This window comes from Nicotiana tomentosiformis, chromosome 2 (assembly GCF_000390325.3).
Source record: "Nicotiana tomentosiformis chromosome 2, ASM39032v3, whole genome shotgun sequence".
Lineage (NCBI taxonomy): Eukaryota > Viridiplantae > Streptophyta > Magnoliopsida > Solanales > Solanaceae > Nicotiana > Nicotiana tomentosiformis.
This window is the reverse complement of record NC_090813.1, coordinates 31,568,163-31,591,537: the sequence shown is the minus strand read 5'-3', so window position 1 is coordinate 31,591,537 and position 23,375 is coordinate 31,568,163. Positions and strand designations below refer to the sequence as shown.

Below are 23,375 nucleotides of genomic sequence, written 5' to 3'. Positions count from 1 at the left end.
TAAGAAGAATTCGAAAAGATTAAATGAAAGATAATATGAATTTTCAAGTTGTTAGAGTCTTATATTGGTTAACGACATACTAGCATATAATATATTTTTTCTTTGGATAAAACATGGGATACAGTTTTTCGAGGTCAATTTTGGGAACTGAGTAACAACTAGGTCCAATGTTTCATATGTTCAATCTTGAGCGTCTAGATTATATTATAATATTGGTTTAGAGAATGAGTAATAGTATCTTTATATAGTTTAGTATTATTTTAGTTCGTAAACTAAATTTTGAGATTCAGTTATGTCAAGATTCTTTTATTAACGAAAACAACTTTTGAAAGGAAAAAAGACAATTAAAAAATAGAGGTTCGTCGGCTCGATAAATATTAATTCACACTTAGTATATACGTCAATTTATATTATTTTATCATAATTAAATTGATTAATAAGGATGAGAATACTCATCAATTTAACTATCATTAATAGACAAGAGCTTGTGTGATTGATAAAATAATTTATTTATTAATTTGGAAAGGATGATGGGAAGAACTACATCATGGACTTCTAAGTACTTATCTTATTCGGGAAGGGTACAATTGATTAAAAATATTTTATTTGCAGTCCAATCCTATTGGTCTCGTATCTTTATTTTTTCAAAGAAAGTGATCAAGATGGTAGAATCTATATGCCGAAATTTCCTCTGGACGGGTGGATGAGAGATAACCAAAAGAGCACTATTGGCATGGGAGAAACTGTGTTGTCCTAAGGTTGCAGGGGGTCTTAACATTCTGGATATATCAATATCGAATAAGGCAGCAGTATGTTCTATGAAACCTATGTCAGAAAAGAGACAAATTGTAGGTAGTTTGGGTGTATACATACTATGGTAAAGGGAAGCAAGTTTGGGATATAAAGGGGAAACAAGCATTTTGGATAGTCAAAAAGGTGCTGAAAGCTAAACTTTACTTAGAACGTGCTGCAATAAATCAAAGTGAGCTAGAAAGGATGAAGTCTTTCTCTATCAAAGCGGTATACCAGAAGAAGAGGGGGTCCATCAAAAAGTTCCATGGAGAAAGTTGATTTGTAATAACTATGGTGCACCAAGATGGATTTTTATACTTACCCTGACAGCTCATAGGAGGCTAAGCACAAGGGACAGGTTGGCTAGTTGGGGTGTGACTGATACACTGGTGTGTACTCTGTGTAATGTTGCTAACGAGACTATTGACCATTTATTTTTCAACTGTGTGTACTCAAGTGGAATATAGAACAGATTATTACAATGGCAAGGATTGACAACAAAGGCTATGAGTTGGCAACATGAAATGGCATGGATGGAAGTTAGTGAGAGGGGTAGGAGCGCTCTCGAGGTATTCAGAATGGCAATAGGTGAATGTGTATATCATATATGACAGAGCGAAACATGAAAATATTTCAAAATAAGATAAGGCAAGAGGAGCAAGTTACAAGACAAATTGTTCCAGAGATATTCTGCACAGATTCTATGTAGGCTCGATTGACTAAAAAACTGAAAAGCTTAAATTTTTATCCTTAGTTAGCCTAGTAAATACCTTATGACGTTGTTGTTGTAGTTGTTTAAGGGGTACAGTAGTGCTTGAGATGATGCCAATTTTAGTGCTGTTTTTTTTTTTGAGCTGTACAAAGATTACTTGGTAATTAATAAAAAATTATTTACGAAAAAAAATAATAAATAAATAAATATTTTTTTTAACCTTTGGTCCGAGAACAGCAGATGACGCGTCAAACGGAAAAAAGGATAAAGAAGCGACCAAAATCTGATTCTGCACTCTCAAGTCTAACCTGTTCTACCTTCCAAAATTAACTGAACTTCCCATTCACATTCACATTTCTCGCATAAACTATATTTTGAGAATAAAAAGATAAAAAGGCTCGTACTGATCGAAAAGCTAGGGTTTTTTGCTTTGGCATCGTGATAAGGCAAAGAGAGTTGAGGGGGAAATGGAAGGAGTAAGCAATGGAGGGATGTTGTACCATGAGGTACAAGAATCCAAGCTATGCGCAGTGCATTGTGTGAACACCGTTTTACAAGGGCCGTTCTTCTCAGAGTTCGATTTGGCGGCGGTGGCTTCCGATCTGGACCGTGCGGAACGGCAGATGATGGTACAAGGCGGCGGCGACTTTGTTCCTGAACAGTCTCATAATGTTTCCCTTGACGGCGATTTCAGCATCCAGGTTCACACACACACACACGTGTATTTTATGTTTATGCGCTTTATACTATTTGAAGTCTTGTGATTTTGCGGTGATTTATGAATGGAAGTTAAATTTATGTGTAATTAATGTTTTTACCTTTTTAATTGAGCATATATGGAAGTAAAGACAGGATTGTTTTAGGAAAATTGATGTGTAAATGGCTTATTTTGAATACTGCTTTGTATCTTTTGTACTATATTTGACATCGGGTGACTATTGGTGTGACTCAGGAGTCAATTTTAGTCAGCTTTTGTATAATGCTAATTCAAAACTAAGAATGATAAGGAAATGATAGGTTTTCGGTAGGCTAAAGCTTTTTTATTGTATGATGTTTATCTTGATTATTTTGGTATTGATGTGAAAGCAGTAGTGTTGAACAGTTTAAACCCTTTTGAAATCCTGTGTTGAAATTCATTATCCTATTGTGCTAAGGTTTGAACTGTTCCAGCAATTTCAACTCGCTTTTTAATTGAAACCCTTGTATTAGATCCATAAAATCAAAATTAACACTTTTTTTGGTATACATACTCCTGTAATGTGTCATGCGTGTGCTAAGTGTATTTGATTCAAGCTTGGTTGATTGTGTATAATACACACAAGCATGTAATTAGGTGAACTTGATTTGCCAGAAACTTAATCGAGCTTGAATAGGAAAAGAGCCAGGTCAATCTTCTGCGTAGCTCCACATCTGACCTAGTTCACTTGCTCAATTGTTGAATTGAAATTTCTCTTAAGTCCTAATGGATGACACTTCTCTCATGGAGTTGCTGATTCACAATCAAGTCTTACTTGTATAGCTTAGAGTGGTAAACTGATAGCAATATCTGCAGTTTGTACTTGATTAATGAGAACCAGAGACTACATTTCTGTATTTCATACTAATGATATGGTACTTGGATCCGAACATCATTTGAGAACTCACTTTTGTATCTTCTAAACCTATTCCTCTGTTTTTCGTATCCAAAACCTGCAATATAATCAAGGGTGCATGACGTAGTTTCCCTTGCATTCCTCTCTACCAGTATTGCTACCATTTGAATATAGTTCATGCATATAAACATGTTTTGTCAATGTGCCCTACCATATTTTGGAAAATTTCAATCTTTTTATAAGGATGGTGCTTGGGCGAGCTTGCGCACACCTCGACTATTACACCGGGTGCCTACCATCTTCCACCAACGTAAGTATCGGGTAATTCTGTCTGCCAAGGCTTAGGCTGATTGGAAGAAACAACCTAGCCTTTTTTGTCTATAGATTTGAACCCTGGTCTCCAAGGTTTTCACCCATCATTGACCATTGGGCTACATCCTTGGGTGCGAAAAATGTTAATTTGTTAATGTAAATAGTAATGATATTTAAATTTGGAAGTTTTGAGTTCCCAATGAATTTGGCTACATTTTGAAGATTTAAATGATCATTTATGATGAGATACTTTCATTTTGAATTTGCTGATGTGGACTCTCGTTGCTATCGTGGCATTTTATCTATTTAACCTTGGGAGACGCATGTCAGATCAATTTACTATGTTGCTTTCTAAAATATGGAAACATAGCTTAAGCAGTCAAGTAAACTTCCATGAAGGCAGAGATTGCGGAGCTTCCTATAATTGTATTTAGGGTTGATGTTTATTACGTATTCGTTTTTGGTAAAGTTGGATTCCAGACACAGTCTCGAATTCTGGATTTGATAAAATGCGTAAACAAATTTTCTTGAAGGGGAGCCTTGGCGTAACTGGTAAAGTTGCTGCCATGTGACCAGGAGGTCACGGATTCAAACCGTGGAAACAACCTCTTGCGGAAATGCAGGGTAAGACTGCGTACAATAGACCCTTGTGGTCCGGCCCTTCCCCAGACTCTGCGCATAGCGGGAGCTTAGTGCACCGGGCGTAAACAAATTTTCTACTTTCCATTTCAAAAAGTAAAGTTCTTGCAACGATGGTTATTCGTTTAAGCCTTCCTCTAGTACCACTAGATCTTGAACAAGGTAGAAATTCTCGTGTGCTACCAGATCTTCAACAAGGTGGAAATTCGCGTATTGCGTGTTTGCATATTCCTACAGAATATTTTTACTAATAATAGAAAAGCACTTCATGAAAGAGGATAGAGATATACCAAAGAACTAGAGAATCTACATGAAGATATGATTCTCTACGAAAGACACCTAATTTTCTATACAAATAAGAATCTCATGGGTGCGCCAAAAAAAAACTGAAAACATGAGGTTATTCCTCTAGTGCACAAAATCAAAGTTCCTTCCCTTCAAAAGTTAACTATTTCTTTCCCCCCATGCTGTCTGTCACATAAATGCTAATAGAATGACAACCCACACAAGGTGTCTTCAATTCCTTCCTTTAAACGGCCTACTAAATAGTGCATTCTTCATAGTATTCGGCATGTTCATTGTACGCCAAACCATCTTAAAAGCTCCTACTACAAACTTGATGCTACTTGGCAATGCAGTAAGAGATCATCCACGATTCTCCCAAATATTTGCACATTAAACACTAACAAACATATGTGATCCTCCTCTTCCCAGGTTTTTGACTGAACCGCACCCCTAACCGCTAACCAAGCGTATAAAGTACATCTTTCTTGGCGCCCTAGAATCCAAATTGATAGATAAGGAAACCCGACTTCTCTCTAAATGGCAATTAGCAACTTACCATAGTACCTCCTTACTGTGAATCGTGCACGACGCCCTAACTCCATTTACAAGAATCATAACCGTATTCATTTTTAATGATAGTGGTGTCCGGGCGAGCTTGTGTGCACCTCGATAGTTCTACCCGGTACCTGCTATCTCCCACCAGGAAAGCGATCCTCAACATATTGTCTCTGCACTACCTCCCCCGCCCTCCGACTCCCCAAGCCAACACTGGCCCCCTCATTGCGTAAACAAATATCTTATCAATTTTAAATATTACTTAAGTACTGATAATGTAGGAATTCGTCCAGCTTTAATGCAATATCTAATTTAACCCTGGCGAAAACAAAAGCTTGGTATTAATTGGAGAAGGGTAGAGGATTGGGCCCGTTATCCACCGAATTTCAAACGGAGCGCCAATCGCCCTCGGATATTCCTCAGTTATAAAAAAAAAAACATATTCATCAATTGAACTTCCATGACGGTAGAAATTGTATCACTTTCTGTCATAGTAATTGAGTTGACTTATGGTGCGAGTTTATTCACTTTAGGCAGAGCTGATTTCAGCAAGAGTGCAATTTCAGATTTGATAAAATATGTAGACATATAAACTGAGGAAATATCTCATCAGTTTTGATCGGTCATATAACTATTGATTATGAAGGAACACAGGATCCAGCCCTTTATTGTAATGAAATCTTGTATTTAAAGGACGCAAAATCCAAGTTTAATATGATATATCCTGTCTATGAATGGAATGGATATCTATATTCCAGCACAATAAGAATCTTATCAGATTATTTTGTCAACTATTTCTATAACATTTAGTGTTTATGCAATTGGGATGGAATTTGAGTCTCTATTGAAGAGAAGGCTCCATATGTTAAGTGTGCAAGATTTTTCCTCTGGTTATATATATATATATATATTGGTAAATAAATTTTTTTATTACCAAATGCAATCTGTTTTTATATTCTCTTCAGGTAACAAAGTCTAATTTTCTTATGGGACTTCTGTAAATCTGTACCAAGCATAATGAATTCTTCGTTTGTGGAAACTAAAGAAGAGATCCCTAATTAGGAGACTAGAATCAAGCTCAACGTCAAAGAAGTAAATTAGTTTCTTTCTTGACATGATTGAGTTTAAAAAGGAGAAATACTATCAAAAATATTTAGTTTGAGTGCTGATGGGTGTAACTTGTAAATATGAGATGGTTTTGTATTCATTCTTATATCTAATGATTGAACACCAGCATACGCAAAAGTATGACATGTCATATTTTGAACACAAAAGAACTTTTTTATAAAAAGAAAGAGAAAAGAGGCCCTCAGGGGTGACTTAGAGGTCAAAGACGTGGAGTAACAATCTAGTGAAATCTGAATAGAGATGAAACTAGGTGAACTTGTGTCATCTGTCCAGGTCTTGGTGGGCAGACTTACCCGTTACATGTGCTGGTGAGAGGTAGTGGGTATTTAATGGACAAGCCGAGATGCAAAGCTGGCTTGACACCACTGTATCAAAAACGGAAAAATAGAGAAAAAGAGAGAAAAAAAAGTGATAGAATTTGAGCAACAATGAGGAGAGAACATAATATGGATGAAAATCACTATGTATTTGTATGGAATTTCATTTTCAAAACTGTTGGTGAGCTTTTGCTCTGATTCCCGTTGTTTGCTAATGTTGTTTGGCAAATGACCCTGGTTTCTTCTTTAGTTATAATTTTCTCTTTATCCTGATTTTGAAAGTTCTTTGAGAACTTTATTTATAATTTAGGGCATATTAGTTGTGAAAGAGCTTTGAATAATAGTATGGTGATGCTTGTGCTAGTGATAGGTACTAGGTACTCGATGGAACAGTCGAGGTGCCGGCACACGGGCTTAAACACCTCCATTATTAAAAAAAGCAAAAATAAAAGATTAGGAGTAGCATTTGTGACTGCAGTAAATGTTGTCTGATGTTAGTCTCCTAATCAATCATCACATCTTCTCTTTCCAATATGAAGAGTAGTCATGTGCCCTAAGGACACATGATATAAAGCCCTTTTCAAATATTTAAATATCTGGTAGAGTCCCAATTTCGATCAATTGAAAACATAAGCCTGGCAAGCCTATTTTTTCAACAGATATAGAAGGAAAGATAATGATACACTTACCTTCTTCCAAAATAAAGAAGGAATTATAATAGTTGTCAATATCCCTAGTGGTCTACTTTAGTATAGTAAGAGCATGTTTATGGGATGAAATTTTTGTAAATAAGGTGTTGAGAGGCAGGAGTGCTGCTCATCGTCATCTTATTTCTTGAAGATCACAAATTAATTGTCCCTATCAAAAGCATGTAAATCAACAGGTGATAATAAAGAGATACTAGATCTACATGTTTGTACGCTGGTTTGGAATTTAAAAGTTCTTGTTACCCTTTTTGTAATTCTCCTTTCTTCAATAGAAAATAGAGATAAACAACAGGGGCGCTCCCGAGGTACCGCCTCATAGTCCCAAAAGTAAACCTACCAACATGCATTTTATTTATTTTCATGTTGTTTATCCTCTCTGGTAAATGATTACCTCTTCATTGGATATGCAGGTGGTATTGATTTTGAGGTCACCACTAAATATACTAGCTAGACAATAGAAGTATGGTGGAAATGCAAACCTAGTTTGCCCCGTTACCAAGTGAAGTGTCTATCTTTAGCTGGGTTTACTGCTCATTTATCTAGCCCAAATATTTGTTTGAACTGTTTGAGTTTGAGTGAGACAAATGGCGGATGACATAACTAGGAAATCATACAACTTGCTCGTTCCTGTGACATCTATTTTTCCATTGCTTTTCTTATTACCATTCTGCTTTATCTGCAGAGCTAAATTTTGACTTGAAATTGGGTGGCAGGTTTTGCAAAAGGCATTGGGGGTGTGGGATCTGCAAATCATTCCACTGGATAGTCCAGTTGCGGAGCCGGCTCAGATTGATCCAGAACTGGAAAGTGCATTTATCTGTCACTTGCAGGACCATTGGTTCTGTATCAGGAAAGTAAATGGGGAGTGGTACAACTTTGACAGTCTTAAGGCTGCGCCTGAGCACCTTTCCAAATTTTACCTTTCAGCTTATCTAGACTCTTTGAAAGGGTTTGGCTGGAGCATTTTTCTAGTGAGGGGAAAATTTCCCAAGGAATGTCCGATCAGTTCTTCTGAAGCTTCTAATGGATATGGACAGTGGTTGTTACCAGAAGATGCAGAGAGGATTACCAAGTCCTGCAACGCAGCACAGAGAACTGGTGGTAGAAGTGGTCAAACTTCGTGGCCTTCTGATCCACACCGCCAGTATGAGGAAGAAGGAATGCTTTTAGATCAAGAGGATGAGGATCTGAAAGCTGCTATTGCTGCCAGCTTGATGGATTCTTCCCCGGCGGTCAGCAACAAACCTGACACCTCAGAAAACGAAAATAAGGACAAAAGTTCAGCTAATGCATGACAAGGAAACATTTTACAGTGTTTTAAGCCGAAAAAAACTTATGAACAGTTTTTATTCAAAATTGCATCCAGTGCTGGATACTAGTTCATAATCTGCAGCCTAAACAGTGATGTTTTTACTTATTTAAAAAGAAAAATACACAGAGATGTTGTTTGTTGACTGAGACCATGATGGAACTATACAATTTGAAAAGAAAAATGAAAACCTCAAATCTTTCTGGAAATTGTTCTTTGTAGTCGTTAATTTGGTACAGTTTTTCCTCTATTTTGTTTTTCCTTGTTTTCTTATTTGCTGCTTGTACATTTCCTGGGTGTATATGTTGCTTTATACCTGGTGAGCTGATGATTAAATTTTGAGTTGTTTGCTGGTTTTGGGCCTGTCACTCGTTAGTCATTAGCAGTAGAATGCTCTTCTTATGTTAGGTTAGAAGAGAAAACGGTGGTTGAAAAGCAGAAGGGTGGGTAGTTATTTTTCCTACTGTTATTTCTCTCTTTTTATCTCTTTTTTCCACACAGGAGTCGATTGAGCGAGGATAAACCTACCGACCTTTGGAGAAGGGTCAATCTCAACTGCGCATGTATATTTCTAGGCTTCGCGATCTGTGAATCCACGATACAGACTACTGTAAAACTACTTTTGAATGAAAGAATCGTTTGCGCTTCTCAGTTTATTCTCTTTATATGACAATTTGACTAATTAATTTTGTATAAGCGTTAGTTCCAAGTTGAGTCTATTTTCTTATATGAAATATTTTCCTATACATATTGCTTTTTTTGCCCGATTCATGGGACATAGTTTCGTATTTTGAAGAAATTTTAAAGTTGTTTAATTCCACCACTCAATCTCTTTTTACGATACAAATTAGTTACAGTTATCATTTGCTTACATTATATTTTCTTCTTCCTCCATTCACTTTATTTTTTAAAATAATAAACTTCCACAAAACAACTTAACGTGACGGATTTGGCACTTTTGACATGTTTTTTCTTTCAAAAAAGTTTGATTTCAGACTCAGAAAAAACTCAAAGCTGGCCCGGTGATGTTTTCAAGTTTTTGCAAAAACTCAATAAATGAGTTTGAAAAAGTAAAGGTCTCTTGTAAAAATAATACAGTTAAACCTCTGTAACAGCCTTGTCTATTCTGATATTTTTTTGCTGCTATAGTAAAGTATTATTATATAGAACATATATTGTAAGGTACGAGTAATATAAAAAGTTGATTCCAAATAAAATTTGGTTGTTATAGATTTATAGTGAAGCGTTATTATAAAAGATGACTGTACAAACAAGCAAGAAGGCAAAAACTTAAAAATGTAAATGCAATTTTTAGAAGAGGAATTTTCAGAAACCACTATTGTTTAGTGGATATTAACTTCATATAGCTACCATATACATAATTATTTCCTATAGCTACTATTCAATTGTTACGGTAGTGTATTCGTTATATTCGCGCTGCTGTATTTATGAATACATCTGTATACGGTCTTGTTGTTTGATCGAGACAAAGGAGTTGCATCGAGGGTAGCCTCGTAATAAATCAGACCCGAGCTCGAGGATGAGACAACAAGCCTAGAGATCGAAGTATACGTTGAGACCGACCAGCAACAATCGAGACCAAGTATGACCGACTTCGAGGGCAGCATAATAACGGAATGGCGAGATATCAGTAACTGGTCGAAGATCACGGCGTGAATCTCAGAACGGATATCCGAGACTGGTCGAGGATCATGGCGTGAATCTCGGAACGGACCAAATTAGAAGCGGTTAACTAGCTGTTTATACGATTTTCTTCTGTAATTAGAGACATACCATAATTAGGTTTCCTCTACTATATAAAGAGGAGTTTCAGTCATTTGTAGGGATCATGATTCACTGATAAACACATACATATATGTTGCTTTCTTTGTCTTACTTACCGTTCATCACTGCTTGTTCCATCCTCTGTTGTTCTTATTAATTAACTTCGAGATTATCTCGAATCGAGATCGAGGCATTGTTTGCAGACTAGTCAGATTTATTTTTGTCCAATTTATCAATTTAATTCGTTATTTATCAATTGGTACTAGTTTAAATCACATATCCTTACAACCACAATATAAGTTTAATTGTTACTCGATTTTCTGGGTAAACAGTTTGGCGCCAACCGTGGGGCTAAGGATAATAGTGATTGTTCAGTACTGATTATGGTAAAACGCATTATTTTATGCTTGTTCTTGTCAAGTGTCTTTGCTTTCAGGTTAAAACATGTCAAACTCACAAAACGCATCCACACACGGTGACAATGGCCTCGGATTCCACGGTGAAAACGAAAATGTTATTGCTCCAAGAGTCGAGCTGCCACAGGCTACTTTCGGGGGAGCACCGGTTGCCAACCCAGTCGATGTCAGTTCGCACGTTGCTCTAAATGCGAACCTAGGCGCATGTCTCGAGGGGAGCATACGCAGAGAAAGCTGAAGTAGTGACCAAGGAACACAGGGCAGAGGAGACGAAGGAGTCAGTCCCCAAGTGATATTCGAGATGCTTCAGGCTCAGCAAGCTGCTATTACTCAGTTACAAAATCAACATAGAGCTCCGAATAAGGTCGAACCGGAAGTTACTTGCCGTACCGAGCCAGTACCGGAAAGGTCGAATGGTAACGAATCGGGGACTGATCCTACGTTAATGAAAATGCTCGAGGAGCTTACCAAAAGAACTGAATCGGGGGAGAAGAGAATCGAAGCCAACGATAAAAAAGTGGAGACATACAACTCTCGAGTTGACCAGATACCGGGGACACCGCCAATCTTGAAAGGGATGGATTCGAAGAAGTTTGTACAAAAGTTGTTTCCTCCAAGTGCGGCTCCGAAGCCTATTCCAAATAAGTTTTGTATGCCAGACATTCCCAAATATAATGGGATCACTGATCCCAACGAGCATGTTACTTCATATACATGCGCCATCAAGGGTAACGATTTAGAAGATGATGAAATCGAATCTGTGCTGGTGAAAAAATTCGGAAAGACCCTTTCGAAGGGAGAAATGATTTGGCATCATAACCTGCCACTAAATTCCATCGACTCATTTGCCATGTTAGCAGATTCTTTCGTAAAGGCATACGCCGGGGCCATAAAGGTCGCAACGAGGAAATCAGACCTTTTCAAGGTAAGACAAAGGGATAATGAAATGCTGAGAGAGTTCGTATCTCAATTTCAAATGGAACGCATGGAGTTGCCACCGGTCACAGATGATTGGGCCGTTCAAGCTTTCACTCACGGGTTGAACGAGTGAAGTTCGATAGCATCACGACAGTTGAAACAAAACTAGATTGAGTATCCAGCTGTAACTTGGGCAGATGTGCACAATCGATATCAATCGAAGATCAGGGTCGAGGACGACCAATTAGGAACCCCTTCCAGTTCAGTACATACAAACAGGTCGGCAGTTAAAAACCAGAGGGACGTCGACAGGGAGCCAAGATCGTACAAATACCGATAGCAACCATATACAACAGATCGAAGGAATAATGGTTCAGGACGTAATTCCGCCCGGAGTGATCGAAGAAGTGATCGAGGACAGAATTCTCGGGGACTTATGAGCAAAAGTGATTTTGAAAAGTATGCCGATCCCATAGAGGCATCTCGGTTATCGGAATATAACTTTAGCATCGATGCATCGGGCATTGTATCGGCAATCGGAAGGATCAAAGATACTACATGGCCCAGACCCATACAAACCGATCCTTCCCAAAGAAATCCAAATTTGATGTGCAAGTATCATGGCACGCATGGCCACAAGATCGAGGATTGCAGACAATTAAGGGGGGAGCTAGCCTATCTATTTAATGAGGGACATCTTTGAGAATTCCTCAGCGATCGAGCCAAGAATCACTTCAGAGAAAGGGACGCAATAGGAAAAATGAACAGGAGGAACCCCAACATATCATTCATATGATCGTCGGTGGGATCGACACCCCACAAGGACCTATATTCAAATGCACTAAGGTATCAATCACTAGGGAAAAACGAACCTGAGATTATGTGCCCGAAGGCACTTTATCATTCAACAACGAAGAAGCATAAGGCATTTTTCAGCCCCACAACGACGCTCTGGTAATTTCTATCTTGTTAAACAAAGTTCAAGTTAAGCGTGTTTTAGTGGATCCAGATAGCTCGCCAAATATCATCTGATCGAGGGTCGTGGAGCAGCTCGGCCTACAAAATCAAATCGTGCCCACAGCTCGGGTATTAAACGGCTTCAATATGGCTAGTGAAACAACTAAAAGAGAGATTATTCTACCGGTAAACGTGGCTGGAACCATTCAAGATACCAAGTTCCACGTAATCGAGGGCGACATGAGGTACAATGTCCTACTCGGAAGGCCTTGGATCCACAATATGAGGGCAGTACCTTCGACTCTCCACCAATTGATGAAATTACTGACGTCAGCCGGTGTAAAAACAGTATACGGGGAGCAGTATGCTGCAAAGAAAATATTTACGGTCGATGAGGTAACGCCGATATCGGCACTATCAACCTCGGAAAGATCGAGCATCAAAAGTAAACAGGAAGTCAAATACCAATCACAGCCACCAGCCTCGACCGAATCAGGGAAGCAGGAGATAGAAGAAGAAGAGGAGGATTTTCTGACCCCTCGAACTTTTATTGTTCCCGAAGATTCTTACTCTACCAAATCAGCGGTCAAAGAGCTGGAATAGGTTATATTGATCGAGTACCTACCCGAGCGAAAGGTATACCTGGGAACGGGGTTAACCCCCGAACTCAGGAAAAAGCTTATTCAATTTCTTATTGATAACATAGATTGTTTTGCTTGGTCCCATTTAGACATGACAGGGATCCCACCGGAGATAACAATACATCGTCTAAGCCTGGACCCTAGGTTCAAACCGGTGAAGCAAAAGAGAAGACCCCAGTCCGAGGTAAAGCACGCGTTCATAAAGGATGAGGTAACTAAACTTCCTAAAATAGGGTCCATTCGGGAGGTGAAATATCCCGAATGGTTAGACAATGTAGTTGTAATCCCTAAAAAAGGGAACAAACTTAGAATGTGTGTAGATTATAAGGATTTAAACAAGGCGTGCCCCAAAGATTCTTTTTCACTGCCTAACATCGATCGTATGATTGATGCCACGGCCGGCCATGAGATCCTTACTTTTCTCGATGCCTATTCCGGGTACAATCAAATCTAAATGAGCCCGGAGGACCGAGAAAAGACTTCATTTATCACCAAGTATGGAACATATTGTTATAATGTAATGCCCTTCCGTCTAAAAAATACATGAGCTACTTACCAACACCTAGTAAATAAAATGTTCGAAGAACAAATGGGTAAATCAATGGAAGTTTATATTGATGACATGCTAGTTAAGTCTCTACGAGCAGAGGACCATTTGGCTCATTTGCAGGAAACGTTCGATATTTTAAGGAAACACAACATGAAGCTCAACCCCAAGAAATGTGCTTTCGGGGTCGGTTCGGGCAAGTTCCTTGATTTCATGGTATCGAATCGGGGGATCGAGATCAACCCCGATAAAATCAAGGCCATCGAATACATCACCGTTGTGAACAGTGTAAAAGCCATGCAGAGGCTGACTAGACGGATAACTGCCTTAAGCCGATTCATTTCGAGGTCATCGGATCGAAGTCACATATTTTTGTCTCTGCTCAAAAAGAAGAATGATTTCGCCCGGACCCCGGAATGCCAACATGCATTAGAGGAATTGAAGTGATACCTATCGAGCCCACTACTGTTTCACACTCCAAAGGTAGATGAGAAACTTTACTTGTACTTGGCAGTATCAAAAATTGCGGTAAGTGGCATCCTAGTTCGAGAAGAGCAAGGTACGCAATTTTTCGTTTATTATGTAAGTCGAACCTTAGGAGAAGCATAAACTAGATATCCATATTTGGAGAAATTAGCACTTGCACTGATAAGCGCCTCTAGAAATTTAAGACCATACTTTTAATGTCACCCCATATGCGTATTAACCACTTACCCACTTCGTAATATTTTGCACAAGCTCGAACTATCGGGCCGATTGGCCGAGTGGGCCGTCGAACTCAGTGGGTACGATATCGAATATCAACCCCGGACGGCCATCAAGTCTCAAATTTTAGCGGACTTCGTGGCCGATTTTACGCCAACCCTCGTACCTAAAGTTGAAAAGGAACTTTTGTTAAAATCAGGTACATTATCAGGGGTATGGACCCTTTTCACAGACGGTGCTTTGAATATGAAGGGGTCCGGGCTAGGCATCATTTTGAAGCCGGCCACGGGTAGCACTATTGGGCAATCTATCAAAACTTTTAGGTTGACTAACAATGAGGCCGAGTACGAGGCCATGATTGCAGGTCTTGAGCTAGCTAAATGCTTGGGAGCGAAAGTCATTGAAGCCAAGTGTGACTCTTTACTGGTGGTGAACCAAGTAAACAGAACCTTCGAAGTTCGAGAGGATAGAATGCAAAGATATTTGGACAAGCTGCAAGTAACCTTGCACCGTTTCAAGGAATAGACTTTACAGCATGTGCCTCGAGAACAAAACAGTGAGGCCGATGCACTTGCAAATTTAGGGTCATCGGTCGAGGAAGATGAGATCAGCTCGGGGACTGTCGTTCAACTCTCGAGATCCGTGATCGAGGAAGGTCATGCCGAGATAAACTCTACAAGCTTAACCTAGGATTGGATGAATAAATATATTGAATACTTGAAGAACGGAAAGCTCCCATCGAACCCTAAAGAGTCGAGGGCCCTACGAACCAAAGCCGCTCGATTCATATTGGGTGAAGATGGAACATTATACAAAAGGGCATTCGATGGACCATTGGCAGTATGCTTAGGACCAGGAGACACTGATTATGTTTTACGAGAGGTCCACAAAGGCACTTGTGGGAACCACTCCGGCGCCAAATCACTGATTCACAAAATCATAAGAGCAGGATACTACTGGGATGGCATGGAAAAAGACATTAAGGAGTTTGTTTGAAAATGTAATAAATGTCAAAGGTTTGCACCGATGATCTATCAGCCTGGAGAACAACTTCATTCAGTCCTATCCCCATGGCCATTCATGAAATGGGGATGGATATTGTCGGTCCTATGCCATCGGCCACAGGTAAAGCTAAGTTCATTTTATTTATGACTGACTATTTCTCTAAATGGGTTGAAGCACAGACGTTCGAGAAAGTGAGAGAGAAAGAGGTTATAGACTTCATTTGGGATCACATCGTATGTCGATTTGGGATACCTGCCGAAATAGTGTGTGACAATGGAAAATAATTTATCGGCAGCAAAGTGACAAAATTCCTCGAAGACCACAAAATAAAAAGGATATTATCAACGTCGTATTACCCTAGTGGGAACAGACAGGCCGAGTCGACGAGCAAGACTATTATCCAAAACCTAAAGAAAAGGTTGAACGACGTTAAGGGGAAATGGAGAGAAATTCTACCCGAAGCCCTTTGGGCATATCAAACAATGTCAAAGTCCAGTACGGGGGCAACCCCGTTCTCCTTAGTATATGGCTCCAAAGCCTTGATTCCAGTCGAAGTCGGGGAACCTAGTGCCAGGTTTCGACATATAACAGAAGAATCAAATTATGAGGCTATAAATACTAGCCTCGAATTATTGGATGAAAAACGAGAAGCCGCACTCGTCCGAATGGCTGCACAAAAGCAACGAATCGAAAGATACTACAATAGGAGAACCAACCTTCGCCACTTCAGAGTCGGGGACTTAGTCCTGAGGAAAGTCACCATCAACACTCGAGATCCTAATGAAGGAAAGCTTGGCCCAAATTGGGAAGGACCCTACCAAGTCCTCGACATTGTCGGAAAGGGATCTTATAAGCTCGGCATGATGAACGGCGAACAACTGCCAAATAATTGGAACATATCGTTTCTCAAACGGTATTATTGCTAAGGTATGACTTTATTCCTCTTTTTTCATTTATATATTCGACACTGACTCATTGCAGATGATCTATCGAAGATATCGAGTCCTCAGGTTTTAAAGCACGCGTTGCACTTTTTTTCCCTTAGATCGGTTTTTGTCCCAAGTGGGTTTTTCCGGCGAGGTTTTTAACGAGGTAACAATTATGTGTTACCTCATGACCATTCAACGGTATCCAAGGCTTCTTTACAGTCAACCTCGAATACTGGGGGGCATCACCCTCGAATGTTATACTTTCGAGGAAAATACTTCGTGTCAAAGGGACTCGATAAAGAAACTTTGTAATGGGCCAAACGGTCGAATGAACCATGTCCGTATAGATTAGTCGAAGCCCCGATGGCAAAACATGTATGCATGTATAAATTATACAAAGAAGTATTCTTTTTATATCAAACATCTTGTGTCCCAAAGAAATTTTTCTACTGTACAAGCTCCATACTTATGATTTTGTGAGAAATGGCTCAAGGGCCAAGTGCAAATATACCTCGGGGACTACCGTCGACGATCGACATATTCGAATAATCTAAACTCAAATTCATAAGACCTCAAAGAGGCACTCCTCAATCTACATGCCAAGACCATCATTCTCGGGGACTAACACTTCGAGCAAGTTCGAAGTATTATTAGGAAATAAGCCCAAGAGGCATACTAAAGGCTACGACCAAATTAAAGCGGCTCGGAGACGTCCGAATTTCGCAATAAAAATAGGCCTTCGAATTCTTTAAAAAATTGGTTAAAAAAGGCTACCCTCGGCATGTAATCAAAAGGGCCTCGATAAAATCAGCCCTCGAAAAACCTTAAAGAGGTACCAAATTATCTTAACACAAACGTGTTAAGGCACAAAAAAGCAAAGGGAGTTTCAATCGACATTGAACCCTCAAAAACCCAATGGGTAAAGAATACATGTTAAGACATAAATAATTTTTTTTTACTAAGTCTTCTAAGCTGAAAAAGGGAAAAGATAGTCATATTTTAGAGGCCATATCGTCCCAATCTAAAGAGCCTAAGGGCCGATACACTTAGAGTTCGAGATTTTATTCTCACTCAATTCGGACCTAAGGGTTCCACTATTCCAAGCTCAAATAAAATATAGCTCCAGGATTCATCATAAAACCTTAAGGGGTATGTTACTGTGAGTTCGAAACTTACTCGAACTCGGCTATAAAAGCAGTACATTTACGGCTTCGATCAAGCCATCCGGAATTAAAAATCCCGAACATATTGTTAATCTCGGGGACTCGCCCTCACTTAACTAAAAAACCTAAGGGTTTGTTCTACTCTGAGTTCGAGCTATTGCTCACTCCACTATAGAGGCTACAATAACCCGATTGCAACAAAGTTTTCACAAAATAAAGGCAAAACAAAATTTATCATAAATCAGAAATCAACGAAACGGAAAGAAAAGAAATCTTTCATATATGCAAAGTATTTACAAAGACCACTCAGGATCTTACGCAAAAAAAGGAGAAAAGACCCTAAGTGCCTAGTCCACCTCAGGAGCCGCATCTTCGGGAGCTTCATCTTCATCTCCGCTCTCGAACCCACTCGCAGAGTCTTCTTCATCGAAAAGCAAAGCTCCGACCTCGTCCTCCAAAACCTTCGCATTCTCGATATCAGCCGTGAGGTCGAAGCCACGAGCATGCACCTCCCCAAGAGTCTTTCTTCGAGACTAGCGCCTAGCATGCTCGGCAATACGGGACAATCTAACCTCAGCAGTATCAGAAATTTCCTTTGCTCGAGTGTTAGCGATTTCGGCGTCAACTAGGTTGGAGGCCACGAGCACCTCTGCCTCGGATGTGGCCCTTGCAAGCTCAGCAGCCAACCGAATCTCGAGCTCTTCAACCTTCTGGGCTCGGGCTAAGTTCTCCTCCTTCACACTTTGGAGTTGACGTTCAACCGAAGACAGTTGGGCTCGAACCATTTCTTTCTCCGAGGCGAGACGGTCCATGTTCTGCTTCCACCCCAAAGTCTCTGCCTCTTTTATCTTGGCCTCCTCACAAAGCTGCTCAACCAATTCGGCCTTCTGCTGAACCTGCAGGATCAAAGTGTTAGTTGCCAATATTAAGTCAATACATAACAAGCTCCCAAAAATTTACATTACCCGTTCAACGAGCTCGGTCTGATCTCGATGAGCTCTTGTCAGCTCGGCTCGAATGCTTACGATCTCTTCTTCTTTTTGCACATAGAGGAGTTTGAGGGCGTTTCTCTCCCTCGTAAAGCTTTTTGAGATCAACCTCACATTGGGCGAGCTCAGCTCGATAATTGGAAGACGCTTCTCGATGGAGCATTGTAGCCTGTATAGAAAGAAAGGAAATCAGACTTATAGAAATAAGAACAAACGCAAGCATGGTAGCATGGGCTAAAACTCACTTGGTTCAGAAGCCGCTGAGCCTCATCAAAAATGAGTGATGCGCCAAGGTCTGAAACATCATCGACCCCTGCGAAGCAACCACGAAATATATCATCCCCTTCGGGGGTTCCCATGGACCGGGCATCCCGAAATTGCCCCTCGGAGAACGTGGGACCGGGCGACGAATCATCGATATTAATTGCCCCGAGCGAGTCACTCGGGGCATTCTCTTCTCTTTGAAGAGCCTCAGAACTAGACCCTTCGGGCACACCCACCGGTTGCTCATCATAGCAGGATGCATCATCAATAGCTGATGACTCGAGGACTCTGTTCGGACCTTCCCTCGAGATCACCTCGATTTGTGTCTGAACCTCCTCGACCGTCACCGGCTCAGCAGTTATCGAAGCTTTGATGCTTTCCCTCTTCCGAGCCACCAGCAGGCAGTCGACATCTTCTCCCTCCTCGTCCTCATCTCGTAGCGTTTGAGCTACATCGGCAGACAGAACGGAGGGATCAGTCTTCGACTTTCGAGCCCTGCTTTTCTTGGGCTTTGGGTATCTGGAGAGAGAAAACATAAATAGCGTATTCCATGCCTCAATGATAGTATATACCATAAATACTTATTTTGCTATAAAATAGAAAAGGTAGCTATAGAAAATGATATTTTAAAATAATTTTGGTTTATAATAAATAAGGTGTATATCTTTATTATAAGAGGTAAAATTTCTGAAATGCCAACCAAAAGGTAACTGAGCATATTTCTAAGAAGTCCAAGGTTGAAGTTAGCAGATATTAGTGAATTGTGGACTTCTTTTGCAATTTATTTTATCCAATAAGCTAGGGTTCGTCCAATACATTTGCCAACACGAAGGACTCCCTCAAAACGCCGCCGTCGTAAGGTGCACTCTCTCTGCTTCTCAAAGTTTTTCCTATAAATATATTGCAAATTTCAGCTTCTGTTCCCATCGGCGCTAGGGTTTCTCAAAATCTCTCTCACATTATCTCTCCTACATATCAGTAAATTCAAACTGGTGCTTTCCTTTTTAATGTCGTCCGGCGCTTCTCCTAAACCCGCATATAGCGGAAATTTAGTACACCAGGCTGCACTTTTTAGCTCTCCTTTGTTTTGGGCTTTTATTGTTAGTATTTCTATCTTTATTTTGCAATGGATCGATGAGGAAACAGAAAACACTGAAATATTCAACATGAGGATATATCAATTTTTCGGTATTTCACTTTTCTGAGATCCAACCAATAATTACTTTAATTTCCTAATTATATGTTTCCATATCCATTATTTGTCATGAATTTTCGATGGGATCGAGGATGTGATAAAGAATTTATCCGAGTTCTGAAATTTCCAATCTGGAAATGTAGATTTTTTTGATTAGCTGAGATCCCTTTTCAAAGCTCTAGTTCAAGTTTTCATTTTTGTTTTTTTGTTTTTTGGGGAATTGGATTGTTTATTTGGATCTATGATGATTTGTATATTATTACTGCGTTATCTTTCTGTAATTCCCAGTTATGGGATTGAAGAAGATTTTTTTGTAACTGAGATCCAACATTTTCTATTGTCTTCTTTTTGTAATTTTTTCACAGTTTGAGAAAAGCATCAATGATGAGTAATATATAACTCGTTATCCTTGCACTTTGATCCTTGAAATGAAGAAAATTATGGGGAAAATTAATCTGAGATGCTTTTTCTAGTATTATGCTCCTATTAAATTTACTTTTACAATAACTGAGATTCACCCATTATTGAGTGCAATCTGGATGTATTTTGAGATAATGGAATGAGAGTTTTGTCTCGTGTTTTATTAATCCTAAATTTTAGGTATGTTTATCTAAGAGAAAATAGGGTTAACATGTTTTATAGCCTTTTTGGCCAAGTTTCTCAATACTTTTATGTTTTTGATTTTGAGATTTTTAGGAGAGCTTGGCCAAATATTAATTGTTTTTCAAAAGTGTTTCTCAAATTAATTAGCCAAACACAAATTGCTTTATCATCAAAAGTATTTTTGAGAAGTACCTTTGAGAAAAAACGTTTCTTAAAATAAACTAGAAGCTTGGCCAAACATACTATAATTCTTGTATTTTTATGGGTGGACTCTTATTTCCTACTTTTTGAAAGCTTATATGCTCCTAATAGATGCATAAGAGTTTCTCATATTTGATGAGCACTCCAAGCGAGGATGTAGGAATTAAGAGTTCATTCATAAAGGATGTTCTAAAAGTCTACAAGTATAATATATTAGTAATTTAGTAAGTACTTATTAACTTTAATTTTTCATATATAAGTTTACTTACATGAGATAAAATAGTAATTTTAATAATTATTATTAACCTTATTGTATACGATGTATGATTGAAATATAAAAAGATAGAATTCTATTGCATAACGTTAGAGGTTAGATTGTGATAGAGGTAATTGCTTCTACATAATGTGGCAATTACCACACTAGTGGCTTTGGCCGCCATTTAACAGCCTGTCCGCAAGGGAAAGGATCTAACGGCTATCTAATAATCCTTCATGAAAGCCCTCTTTAAAGCCTATATTGCATTGTGTAAGACATAGTAATCAATCATTGTTTTAGTCAATCTATTCAATATAGATCATTTATATGTTCCTACATTAACAATTTTCAATCCAAAAGCCATGGGATTGAAAGTTAGGAAAATAGTAGTTATAAAACGTAGACGATCATTGAATTTAACTTTGTTACATTGTGATTTGAGTTGTGAATTATTACTACTGAATTGTGCAAGGAAAGGCAAATATTACTTAGAGTACGCAAAAATTTAAGAATTATTTTTAAATGGATTAATTTAATAACATTATTAAAATAGTGTTTCACGTGTCATAGACATGCCAACATAAGACACGTGGAACTAAACGTGACATTTCTTTAAATGAAACACCTCAAATATGTGTCTTACTAGTTAATTTGCGCGGTCATAAAGTGAAAATGAATAACCGAGACAATATCATCATTTTCTAGTAACTAGTATCCGTATAAATATAATTTTTTATAAGAAAATATATGTTGGAAAAGAGGGTAGATACAAAGGAGTATGAAAATGCTATTATTTTTTGGAATATATAAATGTAATAGATATTCGTATAATAAAGTAGTTAGGAAACACAATAAAGAAACATACAGCTATTTCCCGAAGCTTAATAATGTTCTTTATAGCCTTAAAATTAATAATTATCCCTCATAAATATGTGTGTTGAGTCTTTATAAAAGAAATAACTCGATTAAATGAACTAACAGGCGAACCCTTTCACTCCAGCGTAGGAAATCCTGGAATAGCCAAAGTAACAGTCTTGGCATGACAATCTAGAATAGCATGATATTGAGATAATCAGTCCATGCCCAGAATAATTTTAAAATCGGTCATCTCAAGCAATAAGAGATCTGCTCTAGTTTCATAACCACAGAATGTAATAATACAGGACTGGTAGATCCGGTTCACAACAACAGAATCACCCACAGGAGTGGACACATAAACAGGAGTACTCAAGGACTCGCGAGAAACACCTAGGAATGGAGCAAATAGAGATGACAAATATGAATATGTAGATCCTGGATCAAATAATACTGAGGCATCTGTGCCAGAAACAGAAATAATACCTGTAATCACGGCATCTAAGGCCTATGCATCTGGTCTAGCCAGAAAAGCATAGAATCGAGCTGGATCGCCAATTGGCTCGCCTCCACTTGGCTGACCTCCACCTCTAGGACGCCCCTTACACACATGTCCTCCGCCTCTCGGTGGTCGGACTACTGGTGGACAATTTCTCTTAACAATTAAATAAATTTAAACAGAACAAAAAAATCAAGTATACGAGATTTTCATCCACTAATATTTTTATCTTACAATTCACAATATATATGTTAAATAATATTAATTAAACAAAGAATATAATTTACACAATTAATTCATGCTTTGAGTCTTAAACTACCCGAACTTTAGCATTAATAGTAACTAAGCACAGACTCTTGTCACCTCGTGCGTACGTAGTCCCCACAATTAGTAATAATTATTTAATTTTAATCACCTATGAGGTAATTTTCCCCTCACAAGATTAGACAAGAAACTTATTTCGTCTTGCTCCAATTTAATCCACTAGAAGGCCTTTTCCATGATTATCCAACTCTGTCTGGCTCGAATCTAGCCAAAATAATTCGATACAATCACTAAAAATTATACGAATCAATTCTATAAGAAAATACTATATTTTTAATAAAAATCCCGAAATTAATTAAAAATTCGTCATTGGGGCCCAAGTCTCGAAATCCGGCGAAAGTTATGAAATCCGACAACTCATTAAATTACGAGTCTAACCATACCGGTTTCACTCAAATCCGACTCCGAATCGATACCGAAATCTCAAAAATTACTTTGTATAAGATTTCTAAAAATTTCCCAAATTTTCATCTCAAAACACTAATTAAATGATGAGAACAATGATATATTTATGTTTATAGACCAAATCCAAGTTAGAATCACTTACCCCAATGTCTTTTCCTTGAAAATCTATCAAAAATCGCCTCTGCTCAAGCTCCAATTTGTTAAAAATAGCGAATGAGACGAATGCCCTCTTATATAATTCTGTCCAGGCAGCCCTCGATTCTCGGCCTCGATTTTGGGCCAGAATTTCCAACAGAAAGGAAAAATTGCAGCAGCTGTTTTAAGTCCAACTTTTGATCCGTTATCCATCCGAAACTCACCCGAGGCCCTT

General features: G+C 38.7%; 1 protein-coding gene and 2 non-coding genes across 3 annotated transcripts; all 3 read left to right on the top strand.

The window, feature by feature from the left end:
- The first annotated feature begins 1,797 nt into the window (after positions 1–1,797).
- On the top strand, positions 1,798–8,557 carry LOC104089779 (ataxin-3 homolog). The gene is made up of 2 exons (XM_009594744.4): positions 1,798–2,205; positions 7,753–8,557. Exons 1-2 carry the CDS (start codon positions 1,972–1,974, stop codon positions 8,332–8,334), a joined length of 816 nt encoding a protein of 271 aa, XP_009593039.1. The 5' UTR covers positions 1,798–1,971; the 3' UTR covers positions 8,335–8,557.
- An 11,537-nt stretch (positions 8,558–20,094) lies between these two features.
- LOC117275102 (small nucleolar RNA snoR27) lies at positions 20,095–20,191 on the top strand. Its single transcript, XR_004505265.1, has one exon. It is a non-coding gene; the product is annotated as a small nucleolar RNA snoR27 (small nucleolar RNA).
- Positions 20,192–20,234: 43 nt separating this feature from the next.
- Positions 20,235–20,328, top strand: LOC117275101 (small nucleolar RNA snoR26). The gene has a single exon (XR_004505264.1). It is a non-coding gene; the product is annotated as a small nucleolar RNA snoR26 (small nucleolar RNA).
- Positions 20,329–23,375: the final 3,047 nt, after the last annotated feature.